The sequence below is a fragment of the Choloepus didactylus genome, chromosome 4 (genome assembly GCF_015220235.1).
Source record: "Choloepus didactylus isolate mChoDid1 chromosome 4, mChoDid1.pri, whole genome shotgun sequence".
Classification (NCBI taxonomy): Eukaryota; Metazoa; Chordata; class Mammalia; order Pilosa; family Megalonychidae; genus Choloepus; species Choloepus didactylus.
The window spans coordinates 146,191,662-146,206,961 of NC_051310.1; the positions used below are offsets into that span (position 1 = coordinate 146,191,662).

Consider the following 15,300-nt stretch of genomic DNA (forward strand, 5'->3'; position numbering starts at 1 on the left):
CATTGATTGGCTTCTTAATCCCCAAACATGCTGTAAAGGGCACCTTAGTGAGGAATAATTGGTAGAGATGACTCCAGTGTAGAGCAAAGTTGGTTAGAGTAAATTCATGGCACTAGGTTTTCAGTATGTAGTTTGGAAGGAATTTATCCCCATCAGTGGGGATAATGTGAACGTGTCATAAAATTTAAATTTGTAGTAAGAACTTTTGTGGCATGTTAATTGAGGTGCTTCAGGCGACAGTGGAGCCTTTTGGTTTTATTTGATCTCATACCATTGTTGTTATGTAGCTTCCATTAATAAAAACTACATTGTGGTTAGGACTAAATGGAGCCTTAAAGGAAAAATGTCTTCTAAGTTTTTGAGCCAGTAAAATGTTTCTTGCTGTGAAGCTCAGAGTGTATTGATTTGATGTTTATCAATATCCTTTAAAACTAATACATTTTAAGTTTCAGTCTACTTTGAGATGAGGAAAGACTGAAAACTTTTTAGGTAACTTTGGGCTGTATCTCTACTTCCTATCTCTACTTCCTACTAGGATGGTGAGTAGACTGATGTATGGGTTCAGAAACTTGGTGCCAAAATGTGATGGCAGAAGGTGATGGTTTTGATTGTTTAAAGGGTCCTTACGCTATCACTTATCTTTTCTTTTGATAGGATATTTTCACATTCAGTGGAAAGTCTCAACCTGTTTGATATATATACATAACATAGATATATTTTAAGTATGTTGTTTTGTGACTTTTTTTTTTTTAACTTACTAATAGTGAACATCTTTCTGTGTCATTGGGTATTATTTTGCAATAGTATTTCCCAGATTTCTTCTTTGGAACCCAAATACTCTGTACAGTGTAGTTTGGGAAGAAAAAGTGTTCCACGGGTACATAAATTTAAGAGAGAGTTCACACTTTCTCCCCTTCTTGGAGTACTTTGAAGCATATTAGCATCAAAAGATCTGCAACAAGGACACCTATTTAACATTGTTTATTCCCATATTTTATAACCTTATTTGACTATTGAATCCTTTTTTTCATCTTATACCTATTAATATCTCATGGGATTTGCATTTTTCAGAAAACATTTTGAAAAATGCTTTTCAAAATGATATTAATGTCTACATTGTATTTCATTATACGAATTAACTATAATTTTTAAGTTATAAATATTTGGAGAATTTCTTTGTAAATAATGTGTATATTCATGATTCTTTTTCTGTAAAGCAGAATTATGAAATCAACTTTATTCCAATATATTTCTAAGTATATTTGTATCACCAAAAGGTATGATACGAACTACTTTAACAATACTGGGTTATATATTTTTATATTTTTCTTGAAGTATGAATATAAAATACATCAAGAGCATCCATTTTTTTCTTATACTTATTTGTCACTTATTAAATAAGTAAATAATTAAGAAAGGTTTTTTTCTACAAGTCTACATGACTTCTTGAATAACCTTGCAAGATCTGAAAATACATTTATGTACTGCAATCTTTAATTGAATAAACTAATCAAACTTTATTGGATACTTTACTCACCGCTTTAAACATTCATTGTATCTAGTTAAAAAATTATATATATTTGTATTTGTAATTAGCAGCAGAGATGATGAGAGCTGATATGACCTGGATTCAGCCATGGACAAATATGCAAGTCTTATATTTTATTTCACTACATAAATTTTTCCCTATAAAGTCTTATATTTTATTTCACTTATAATTTATTTCACTGGAAAGACTAGTATACTTCTAATTTCTGTAAGAACTGCTTTCCAAGCAGCAAAACTTAGAAACTTAGATGGGCTTTCAAATCCATTCTGTTCTTCACTTTGTTTTACTGATTATTTCCACTTTAATTGTTGCAGTGGGGTCAGATGAACTGGATAGCTACATGTATCAGACAGTGGGTCATCATGCCGTTGACTTATATGCAGAAGCAATGGCTCTTCCCCTCTATCGTCGAACTATAAAAGGAAAGAGCGTGGATACTGGACGAGTGTACACCAAATGTGAAGGTGATGAGGTTGAAGATCTCTATGAGCTTTTGAAACTCGTTAAGGTATGCAGAATGACCAATTTAGTGAATTTACATATCCTGACTTTACCATGGGGAGTATATCGTAATAAATATTTTGTAGCAATCAGTAGTCCAACAAGTCTTTGAAAGGATATTTTTGGATAGAAAACACTGTTTATATTAAGTGATGTTTAATGATGTGACTTTTGTTATAGTCTGTAATTTGAGACTGTAAAGTGATGTTTAACTAAGTTTTCCTTAAAATACTGGAGCTGATAGCTGTTTAATCATTTTTTTTTAACAAATTTCTTTTTGGATGCCTACAGTGTGCTTGGAATATAGTTTTAGCTGCTGAGGATAGGGCAATAAACAGATTGGCAAAGTCCTGTTCTGATGAGCTAACTTTTTAGTGGAGCTTACTTTTTAGTAGACAATAAACAAACAAATGAATAACATACTTGGTAGTGGAGTGTACTGTGAGGAAGAATGAAACAGAATCAAAGTGATAGTGGGTGATGGCAAGGGTTGACTGTAGAGGTGATGCTATATATGATGGTTAAGTAAGGTCTTTCTGATAAAGTGACTCTTGAATGACCTAAAGGAAGTGAGAGACAGCCTTCCTTAAATCTTATGAAGGAATAATGAATTAAATACTTAATTCTCAGTATATAAGTTTGGCAGCCATTGTACACTCATTGTTAATTTCTCTAGACAGAAAATTTAGGAAAGTATAGGGCTCATATATCTAGTAGGAATTATACTCAGTAAATGTTATTTAATGGATATGATTTTATATTGGGCAATCATCTTTTCATTCTCAGTGATAGCCAACTATTTGAATATAGTTCTGTATTCTCCTTCTTAAATGTCAATTTTTATCCATTCAGTCGTAGTCAATTCATATGAGTATGTGGTGAAATAGGAAATTTAAGCCAGTATTTCTTGAAAGTCTTAGCATTTTTTCACAAGACAAAGGAAAGAAGATTATGCCCCTTCCTCTACCAAATGACATTGCAGCTTACGTTCTCACTCTTTAGAGAAGTTCAGCCTTTTCAGAAGTTGTATCATGAACTCCTATCATGAAAATTTGCCAGTCCCAAATAGCTACTACAACATTATACTTTAAATTTAATATGGATCAAAGTTTAATACCAGTAAAGGATTTTTGTTCTAATAATATATGAAGCACTCAAATACTTTTAAACTTTGCTGGATTAAAATATTTCTTATTTTGTATGTCAGAACCTATTCCTTTTTTATTTATCCTTTTTAAGAAAAAACTGGCATAGAGAAAAACCTTAAGTAGTTTCATAATCTACTGTTTCAGTTATGGATGGCTTAAGAAGTAGATTCTTTTCAAAGGGAGTCATAGGGACCTCATTTCTTCCCTCTGGGAAAATACAGGCTAGTAACAACCATTTTGATTATCAAACAAAGAAGAAGGCATAAAAGCGTACTGCTTGCTGTGGTCTTCTTTCCATAAGGATGCAACTTAGATATTGACATTGTTCACTTTGATGTGTAATATATTGAGTACAAATCCTGGTTCTTCAGATTGCTTCTTCAGGGTACAAAGAAACTGGATATTAACTTTTTTAACATAAATCAGTATTACAGAATGGTGAGACTCACACTGGAAGTAATTGGGTTGCTTAAAAATTGCAAACTTAACTTCAGAGAAGCTCTGTGATAATAACAGCCTTCCAAGAAAGGGAGAGATAATAAATTACTAATCAATTTAATTAAAAATGTGCAGATTAGTAATAATTGAGAAGAAATTTCCCTTTCGATCCGTGCTGTCTTTGGAGAAATGGATGCTTTGCCATTATCTTTATAGTAACCGTCAGTTATGACATAAATTAATGCTAATGTTAAATCTTGACAACTTCTGCTTTGGAAGTTCGTACATGATAATTATAACTATAGTTGAAAGAGATGTTATCAAGTTGTCGGAGACTAAATAGTTCCTTCTTTTCCTGTGTAGAAATATTAATTTTACTATAGGATATTTTAAAGACATAAATATCGGAAATATATTGCTTTTATGGAAGAGATTGTATAACCAGGCTTTTATAGTTAAATCCATTTATGAAACACTAGTGTAAAGATTCCAATAGAGATCTTACATATTCTAATGAATAATTGAGTAATTATGGAAAAAAACGAATCTTGAAGAGCTATAATTCAAGTTAGTCTTCATTTGTGCTAAGAAAAAGATAGAACTGCATTTTTAAAAATCCTTTGAATATTAATAGAGCATTGAGAGCATTTAGATTCATGTTCATTTTAAACATTTATTTATAACAGGTTGCAGTTTTGTGACTTTCATATATATCTTTTGTTTTTGTAGCTTTTCTCCCCCAAATGTTAGAGCTAAAGTTTGAGTAGGAGATGTTCCTTTTTACAAAGAGTTTAATATACTAATTGATGAAAAGAAGTAGGAATGACCTGGAAGAATGTATAGAGTTTTAAGTTTCCTAACTATTTTGTAGAACTAATGAAAACTAATAGAAATGTAATAAGCCTAGACCAGGTGACTTAAATATATCAAAATATATTTTAAGGATCAATATTGGTTTTTCTTTACTGGGTTGAAGCCAGTGTTTACTGTATCTGATGCCTTCTTTTTTCATGATTTACTTCCTCATTTCTGTAGAGTCTATCTTTGAGAAACTTCCTTAGAGAGGGTACTTTCATATTCTTACATTTCGAAAATGTTCCTGTTCCCTATTGCCCTTACATTTCATTGATACATTCGTTGGACTTAAAATTTTAGATTGAAAGTTGCTTTCCTCAGATTATTGACAGCATTGCTCCCTGAGCCTCTAGTATTTTGTTGATAAGAAACGTGAAGCTGATGTGATTTTTTGTTGTTTCTTTTTAAAAATGTGACTCATTTTTCCTTTCTTTTAATTTTTACAATTGTGTTCTTATCTTTGGTGTACTGAATTGTCACAGTAATATTGTATTGGACCTTGTAGGTTCCTTCTACTGCATCTCTTCCACAGCTTCCTATTGAGTAGCAGGGTATTCAGGTCCTTCTTGTTTCATTGATTCATTCAGGGATCACTACATAATCCTGCTGAAAGCCAATTGCAACATGGCATTCCCTTGGCCATAGTGATTGGATCAGGGGTGGTTATGTTAACCTAAGTTGGTCCAAATAGAATGAAATCTGGGATGATGGGTGCTTGGCAGAAGATAAGCTTTTTCTCCTTCTTTTCAGAGGTTTCTGTGAATGTGAGACGTAGAACTGCTGTGGCTTCTTTTTTTATTTTGTGTATGAGGGAAGCAAATGATGTCAAATTTGGCAGAGCCAAGAGAACTACAACATGAGGATAACTGGAAAATCCTCTTCCATTATTTCTTTGATAATTTGCTACCTTTGTTTTTCTCTATTCTCTTTTTTTGAAACTTCCAAAGTTTGTATCTCCTAGACTGAACCTTCATGTCTTTTGTCTTTTCTTATATATTTTATATATACAAAATATATTTTATATAGTTTCTTACATATTTTCTTATATATTTTCTTTGTCTTTTTATTGTTCTGTCTCTGAGATTTCCTTTTAAAATCCCTTTACATTCTTACTGAATTTTTTTATTTTAGCAATCATTTTCAGTGCCAAGAACTCCTTTCCTGTTCATTGATTCTTCTTTTTCATAACAACAACCACCTTCTTTTTCTATACAATCTCCTTGCATAGATGCAGTATCTGTACTTCCCTCTTTAAAATCCATACTCGAGATTTTAAAATTTGTCTTCTATTCCCTGAAATAGTAGTGTTTTCTTTCGGGTCTTTTTTGTTACGTTTTCTTTTCTTTCATATTGTAGGCATTTCTCAATTGTCTTGCTTGCCTGTTCATATCTAAGAATGAGTCAAGAGGAAAGCTGACTGTGAATGCTTTTGACTTTAGGGTTTTCAGCTTTACATCTTACACCTGTTATAGCTGGAGTACAGGATATTGTAACCTGGTTTTGTTCCCTTCATGGCTTTATTCTCTTCCATGCAAACAGTAAGTTATGACTTCACTGCCAATTTACCACACATCATTACTTCTTTATCTGCTCTCTAACTTCCATAAATAAATGGAAATCCTTTGCTTATTGGTGACTCCCCTCCTGTTCTCTTTATTTTTGTGAGGTTATCCTCAATTCCTCTCTTTACATTCATTTTAATGGAATCTCTTGATCAAGAAATCTTTGTTAATTTCCTTTTAACAGAATTCATTTAATATTCTTACTTAAGTTGAATATTCAATTAGTTTTCCTTTTATAATCTCTGCTACTTTTCTTCTCTCATGCTCTTTTTTTCTTATTAGACATCTTGTCTTTGTAGTGTTGACCTTAAATTCCTAATGGGCATTTTTGTTATAATTTAAGTACACCAAATGAGAATAATTCTTTTTTTTTCTCTTTTAATGGAATGTTTACCATTGAAAGAAACATTTGTAAGTAAAGATTTAATGTTTTTTTGAAAAAACTGGATTTTAATTTGCTATTTTAGAAAACATTAATTGCTACTTTGCTCACTGTATTGGCTAGGATTCTTTTAAACCAGTCATATTCATGCTGTTTTAAATGAAAAGAGAATTTATTGACAATTATCAAGGGTACATAGGTCTGGTTACAGGTGGAGTAGACATAGGATATGTATTATATAGTTACGATCTGATCGTTCCTTTCTTTGCTTTTCCCTTCGCTTCCTTTCCTTTCCCTCCCCTCCCCTCCCCTTCTTTCCTGTTTCTATCTCTTGCCTCTACTTTGTTGACTTCATTCTCTTTCAGGACTCTTACAGTTAGAAGATGGCTACCAGTTATATTCTTCCTGGTTCAAATCTAGGAGTAAAAGCTCTAGATTTATTAAATAGCTCAAAGGAAAATTTACTATGTTTCATTGTTTTTCATTGGTCTGGCTTGGATTATCCATGAGCCAATTGTTGGGAGGTAATGATTTCATTTGATTGGGCAGGCTTTACTCATGCACCATTCCTGGAATGAAAGTTGAAGTCATAGGTCTCCAAATATAAATCAGGTTGTTGATGGTAGAAGGGTGAACAGTGGCAGAGGGTCTAATATCAACAAGTTTCCTGAAAATAAATTTATTCCAACTGTTTACAAACTTGAGAGCCATCCTAGAATTTTCCTTCTCTCTCATTTTCCATATCCAGTAGGTCAGTAGGTTGTATGCTGGTCTACCCTTAAATATCTCACTGTTTGTGTTTTTTTTTCCTTGTTTTTCCAGTCCCCTAATATTTTTTTAAGACCATTCTTATTGTACTACAATTTCACCTCCATTATGCTACCAGAGTCATCTCTGTAAAATACAGATAAGGTCATATCTTTCCCTGTGTAAAATTTTTCAGTTGTTTTCCACTGTTTATACTGTAGACTTTACAAAATAACGACCATATAACTACATACCTCATACTGGTAGGTTAATTCAGCTCCTTGCTTTTACTTTTCTTGATTGCCTTATTTGTTATTACCTACTAAAGATTGGGAACAGAAAGAGAAAAGGTGCTAACCCAACTTCAAGCAAGGATTGAAAGGGGAAAATGCTGGTAACAGATTTAAACTAATGACCACCAATTGAGTTTCTCTATTATCTCTGATGTCACTGATTATTTTATCTTCTTCCTTATTAATGGAGAGCCTTAAAAGTCTGTCACTAGTTGTCTTATTCTGTATAGTCTTTTGGTGTGATATTATAATACCCATTGAATCTCTACTTACATGATACTGTACACCTCATTTAAATTTTCAGACTAGACCTCTCTTGAATTCCAGATTGGCCAACCTAATCTAACATTCCCACCCCTTCTATTGTTCCCTCCTTTTCTTCTCTTCTTTTCTCCCTTCTTTCCTCTCACCCTTCCTTCCTTTCTATCTTCTTTGAAAAATAGTTGGCCATGGAGTCACAACAGTGAGTTTACAGTCTAGGAAATCTGTTCTAGTTTGCTAATGCTGCCAGAATGCAAAACACCAGAAATGGATAGGCTTTTATAAAAGGGGGTTTATTTGGTTACAAAGTTACAGTCTTAAGGCCATAAAGTGTCCATCAACAAAGGGTACCTTCACTGGAGGATGGCCAGTGGTGCCCGGAAAATCTCTGTTAGTTGGGAAGGCACCTGGCTGGCGTCTGCTCCACAGTTCTGGTTTCAAAATGGCTTTCTCCTAGGACGTTCCTCTCTAGGCTGCAGTTCCTCAAAAATGTCACTCTTAGTTGCTCTCAGAGTGTTTTGTCCTCTCTTAGCTTCTCTGGAGTAAGAGTCTGCTTTCAGCAGCTGTCTCCAAACTGTCTCTTATCTGCAGCTACTCTCTCAGCTTTTGTGCATTCTTCAGTGTCCCTCTTGGCTGTAGCTCCTCTTCAAAATTTCACTCTCAGTTGCTCTTCAAAATGTCGCTCACAGCTGCACTGAGTTCCTTCTGTCTGTCAGCTCATTTATTTGGCTCCAGAAATTTAATTTAGACCCACCCTGAATGGGTGGGGTAACACCTCCATGGAAATTATCCAATCAGAGTCATCATCCACAGTTGGGTGGGGCACATCTCCATGGAAACACTCAAAGAATTACAGTCTAATCAACACTGATAGGTCTCCCCGCACAAGATGACATCAAAGATAATGGTGTTTTGGGAGACATAATACATTCAAACCGGCACAGACCTATATATTAAGTTTCTCATTATTTTTCCTCCTTAATATCCTACAGATATAGTAGACTCAACACATTCAAAACTTATTCATTATCTTCTTGCATAAACTTGTTCCTTTCCTGTATTTCCATCTTGATTAATAGCATCTTTGTCTACCTCATCACCTAAGGCAAAACCTGGACCTCAGTGTTAGACTTCTACTTTTTCTCAACTCACCCTCTTCCTCCCCACAACTTCCCTGCCCCAACCACCACTGCTAGATCTCTAGGTCCTATTCATAATATTCACATGACTTCTGAAATCTGACCCTTTGATCTCATTACCACTGTACTTTGCAAGAGTCTCCTAACTACTCAACTTGCCTTCAGTATTATCCTGTGCTCCAGTCAGCCCTTCTACCACATTGTTCACTGTTCTGCATAAGTGCTTAAATAATTCACTATTAAGATAAAGTCCAAACACCATAGCCTGGCACACAAGGCTCTTTAAGATGAGGCCCTTGCAGTACTAGTAGTCCAGTACTGCCATTTCCACACAAGTCTCTGGGTTCAAGTTATGATGAACTAACTAGATTTCCAGGACATTTTTTTTCATGTCTGAGTCTTTGTGCTTTTCTATACCCTTTATCTCTTTGTTTTTTTTGAAGAACCACTTCTCATTTCATACCCTTCTGGGAAACCTGCTCTAATTTACCTTTTTCTTGTCTCTTCCATGGCAGCTTATCTATACCCCTATTGTGGTTCTCAGCACATCAGTAAGATGATTTAAAAATGGCTGTCTCTCTTGCTAGATTGTGTAACCCTCAAATATATGCTTAGTGCTCTTTGATTTTGTATTTCTAATGCCTAACAGAGTTCCTGGCATAAGGATGGCTCTTAAAATAAAGGATTGTTGAACCAATTAGTTTAGTCCAAAATTTAATAAATTATTTTTGTATAATAATTTATTTACCACAGGGGAACCAAAACCTTGGAATTGTTAAAAAAACATGTTGTAAAACCATTGTAAATTCATTTAGTGGTTTTTCTGTTTAGAAGGTTAAATGGAATATGGACATCATAGTGAAACTTGCCAAATTAAGGTATACTGTCAGATTTGGCAGTGCTTAAATGTGGTAATATTAATTTTCCGCTGCATATTATTTCAGAAAAAAGCTTAGCAGATATTTTTTCAAGCTGCTTTTTGGTGGCTGCATTTTAGAAAACCTGTTTACTTTATGGCTCTCTTGTCACTTCAGATCTTGAGGGGAAAACCCTAGAATAGATCATTGGGTTGCTCAATGGCAAATTCAAAGGGTTTGAAGTGGGGAAAACATTAAGATGGCCTTAAGATTTGAAGGGCAGACCCTGACATGGTACTAATTAAACAGGCATGTACCCCTGTACAGATTGCTGCTGGCTCTTTAGCACTGCACAGCTTGCCTTATGCCCTGCCAGTTCCCAAGATTTTGGACATTAAACCTCATCCCCTGGCACAAGAAATGCTTTTCTAGTGTTGCTTCTGTACTCAAACAGGAAGACTTGGAATTGAAAGAGACCAGTGTTATTTTCACTCCCAGGTGTGACATTATTGAAGCTGTGTCATCTCTGGACTTCCCAGATGATAAAGATAAGCATGCATGGGGAAACCCATGATGAAGATCTGCTTGGAAATAAAATGCTGGACCACAGTTGTCAGTTATTAGAGTTTCTAAACTTATCACAGGTCCAGAGTCATCATCAACAGATCCCCCTTAAGCCTATAAAACATGACTCCCTCATTCTGGCAAAACTGTCATTCTGTCTCCTCAACCTTAAACTTTCTCTGCTTAGTATCAGTGATTGTGTGTGTATATGCTTTCTCTACGTGGTATCAATTATTATGTGTGTATATGTTCTTTCTGTTTATCTTTTCCTTGATTTATTGCTTCTATAAATTCTTCAATTGACTTAATTTTACATCCATGTATTCCTTTCTTCTATGATCTGTAGATGTCTTCTTATCATCTACTCTGTATTTTAAAGTGTTGGGTATGTTTGATTTCTCTTTCAAATTTCTACTGTTTTATTTTTCTTTATACTATTCAATAATAACAGATTTTTTTCTTGTTTCCCGACTATGCTACCAATTATTTTCTAAAGCTTACTTTTGGAGTTGTATTGCTTAAAATGCTAGATGTGTGTTTCTGTCCTACAGTCTTTTACTTTATTTCTAGACTTGTAGTTTTCCATGTCTTTGCTATATTCCCTGTCAAATGACCCAGGACACATTACCAAGACTGACAAGTATGAACTACTTTATTCCTTTGTTGTTGTCCTTAAATTTTTTTGGGGGGGCGGGGGGGACACAAGAATTTATTGGTGGTCACCCAACAATACAATAGACCTTGAACTGATTTTTGCACGTTGACTAAGTTTTCCTTAAGATACTGGAGCTGATAGCCCTGTAATCATTTTTTTTTTAACAGATATTTTTTGGATGCCTGCAATGTGCTTGGAGGGCAGAGCTTAACCAAAACCATGGAAGCAAGAAATCATGTGATGTAGTAGGAAATAGTGAGTGGTTCAATTTCGCTATCAGAAATAGTGGGAAATAAGTCTGAAAAGGTTGGTTGATTGAAGCCTGAAAAAAGTATCTTAAATTTTAGGCCAAGGATTGCTCAGGCAGAGGAGAGCCCTTAAAATAGTATCTTCTAAATTCAGATAATGGGCAGGACCTTTTTGTTCGTTTGTTTAAATGAAAGAGATGAATAAAATACAAAATATCAAAATGCATTGTACATGGTAAGGCTATTGTTCTGTGAAACTTGAGTATATATGCACACAAATATGGTTTGTATATGCTAGGTTATTATATTATATATACATCTTATTGTTAAACAAGTTCTTATGGCCAAACAAGTTTGAAAACCACTACCCTGAAGGATTTTGCAAAACAAATGGCATAGAATTATAGGGTTGGAAGGGAACTTCAAAGTCATTAGGTTAAACAACTAATAATGTAAGAAATGCATTAGAGAAGCAGCATTCTGGAGATGAGGAGTTCAATTTGAAAACAAGATACTAGACTACTGAAGGGTTATGAGCTGGGTGAGTAACAGTGGCAAAGGCAAAGAGGGGACATTGAAGAGGTGAATTGATCGAGCTTCTTGGTAATAGTCATGTAAACAATGACAGGGAGTTTATATAAAGTGCCTTGTAAACTGATGGTTCCATGGCTAAGGTTTATTCAGCTTTCAGGGGCAATATTGATAATCAAAGTGAATTATGTGAGATATTGCCTAATTTGCTAGGGCTGCCCTAACAAAGTATCACAAATTGGATGGCTTAAAACTACAGAAATTTATTGTTTCACAGTTCCAGAAGGTAGAAGTCCAAAAATCTGTAGGGGAGAATCATTCCTCACCTCTTCCTAGCTTCTGGTTGTTTGCCAACAATCTTTGAGCCTCAGTCTTTGCCTCAGTTGTCACATGGTGTTCTTTCTGCGTCCAGTTCTTGCCTTCTCATAAGGATGCCAGTCGTATTGGATTAGTGTCCACCGTAATCCGGTTTGGCCTCATTTTACCTAATCACATTTTCAAAGATCCTATTTCCAAAGAGGGTCACATTCACATTCATGGGACCAGAAGTTTAGGACTTGAACATATCCATTTGAGGGACACAGTGCAACCCATTAAAGATATATATTATGAATAAATGATCCTAGATTTTATAGCGTCTGATCTTTGTTATCTCTTTAATCTGATATAGGATGTTATAGAAGATGCTTCATATCAATCTGGCTCCATTTAATCAAAGTTAATTCTTAGTAAATTTTGGTCTTGATGGTCCTTTCAATTGAACATTTAACATTTTCTCCATAGAATTAGATGGAGTACACAGCAACTAAAATATTTTATCCTCATTTTTTGACTCTAAATAAAAGCACATAGTATGGATTCACAGAAGGAAGCAAAATCCGTGATAGTAATGCATGCATGTAGATGGGATTCAAATTACTATGGTAATTATACTGAAAACTTATTTACTGATAAATCAAGCAAAATATAGTCTTAATAGATTCTGTTGCCTTTTGGGCATCACATCAGATTGAGACTGGCTTCAGGTTTATACACTGACACCTTACATTCTCCTTATGGTCACCCTCCAGTCTCTCACCCTCTTTAATTTATCCTGCATACTCCTGCTAGGTTAATTTTTCTGAGATGCAGATCCAATCACATTTTTCTCTTTGTCAGAAATTTTATCATCAATCTCCCACGCTCTTTGCAATATGACTTCAACTTATCTTTCGTCTTTTCCTAGTATTTTCCTGTATGGTGTCTATGTTCCAAATGAACTTGACTATGGTCAAAACTCATTCCTCCCCTCATTTCCTACATAATGCTATTTTTTATTTTTTGCAACCATCACCGCTGTCTGTTTCCTAAATGTTTTCATCACACAGAAACTCTGAACCCATTAAGCAATAACTCCCTGTTCTGACCTCCCCCCAGCCCCTAGTACCCTCTAATCTACTTTCTGTCTCTATGAATTTGCCTATTCTAGATAGTTCATATAAGGAGATTCAGACAATATTTGCTGTTTTGTGTCTGGCTTATTTCATGTAGCATAATGTTTTCAAGGTTCATCCATGTCATAGCTTGCATAATGCTGTTTTCCAGTCAGAAATCATCTGTCTTCCCCAACTTCTTTCATATGCCATCTCCTTCTGAGAGTCTTTCTAGATTTGTCCCCACTGACAAAAGAACAATTTCTCCCTCCTTTGGACCTTCATATAACATTATATTGTTCTAACAGTACTTACTCTATATTGGTATTTAGAGTTACTCTGTTTATGTATTTATCTTGTAGGATTTGGTTGTTTGTTTTTGTTTAAAGATTATAAGTACCTAGGGAGGCAGAGGTTGTATTTCATTCTTTTTTATTTCTTATGGGACATCATGTAAAGCTTGGACTGTAACAGTCATTATGCTGAACCATGTTTCTCTGGAACTCAGTTATTCCATCTGTAAAATGTAGATATATCTTTTCTCTTCTCTCATTCATCTGTTTTTAGAACAACTAGAAAATTTATGAGAAATGCTTTAGGTTTTTAGAAAAAAAGATGCATATAAATTAGTGTTTATTTTGTTTTGTTTTGTTTTGTTTTTCCTTGTCAAACTCATGCCAGTCTCTGGTCTTCTTTCTCCTTTATTCTATAGCTTCCAAAATAATCCAGTAAAGTTGAATAATGTCACTTATTTTTTCCCATTCCATAATTTCCATTAGCATATTAGTATTTAGTAGTAACTGCAAGTGGGCATTGAGATGACTGTAATTCTTCTTTGGCTTTATTAGTAAGTTAGTACAGAGAAGAAAAAAGAATGGTAATCGTTCAAATTGTGAAAGAGGTTTTAATGGGGACAAATTTATATTATATATTGGATTAAATTTATCCTTTTACTTTGTTGCCTATAATTTTTGGCCCTCCTACGTCTTGTTTAAGATTCCTTCAGTCAGATAATTTAGCCTTCCAAATGGCATGTGGAATTATGTTTTCTCTTTCGTTTCCTAAGTGGGTAAATTGAGGCACAGGTAATTTCAAAAGAAGAAAAGAGGTGAGCCTCCAAATGACAAAGGATCTAATTAGTAAATACTTTCTTTACATTAGTGTTTATATTCGTGTGTTCTTTTAAGATTTAACTCTGCTTATTTTTAAAAATCTGAACAGTAGATTTTCTTATAAATTCGTTTGTAAAAAGCCTCAGGGAAGGACTTCCATTTGAAAGTTAGATGAACCAAGTTTAGACTATTTAGACTTTGCAAAGAGTATATGAAGAATTAAGAGGTTTATTTTTAAAACAGCCTGTGAGTGTCCAGAGGCCATAGAATTGGGGATATTATGTATCTACCCAAGTATAAAAGCAGCAGCTTCTCAACATCAGCACATACTTACTCGTAGCATCTGCATCTGCAATACTGGGGCCATATGTGCTCTTCGTGCACTTGCACACAGTGAGTAACTCAGTGAGCAGCTTGTTGAATTAAACTTATTGAACAAAGTTAACCCTATTTAACCTTGACAAAATTCAGCTAATACTGGTCCTCATAGATAACTATAAAAATATATTGATGTATCAAAAGAGGGAGGTATTTTTATTTCATTTTGTGAAAAGTTGGGTTGAATTTAGGGCCATTGAAATGGTCTTTTCAGACTAGTTCCCTCATGGACTCTTTCTTATATGGTGATTTAACAAGGAGGTCAGATGAGGAGGGAGAATCATCATCATTTCATAAATAACCCTTTTGAGCCTTTTACATTTTAGTTCCTTTAAACATTTTTATTGATCTCATAGCCATTTCTGTGACTTCCTTAACCCTCACCCAAATTCTGCTGATTTTGGGTAGTCATAGAACCTGTTTGATCACAAAGAGCTAATAGGAATCTGACTTGGAAACTTCACAGTGCAGGATCACGTGATACAGGATTTCTTAACCTGGAGGGGAGAGGTTTCTTTGAACTCTTAAGATTTTATGCAAATTTTTGAGTATATGAATTTTTCTGGGGAGAGGTCCCAACTTTTATCATATTCTCACAGTGGTCTGTTCACTTTAGAAGTTTAGGAGCTACTGCTTTAGCCATCAATTTCAGAAAGTTTTGTAACCCA

At 34.5% G+C, this 15,300-nt stretch overlaps 1 protein-coding gene across 6 annotated transcripts in view; it reads left to right on the forward strand.

Annotated features, from left to right (window-relative positions):
• The window catches only part of DPH6 (diphthamine biosynthesis 6), a 228,052-nt gene that overhangs the window by 16,270 nt on the left and 196,482 nt on the right, over positions 1–15,300 (forward strand). For all 6 annotated transcript variants that reach the window (XR_005216488.1, XR_005216489.1, XM_037834360.1 and 3 more), the window contains exon 3: positions 1,864–2,057. Coding sequence is in view for 4 of the 6 variants with exons in the window: in XM_037834360.1 (XP_037690288.1) it covers positions 1,864–2,057 (194 nt within the window). In the remaining 2 variants the exon portion in view is untranslated. The remainder of the gene's footprint in view (positions 1–1,863; positions 2,058–15,300) is intronic.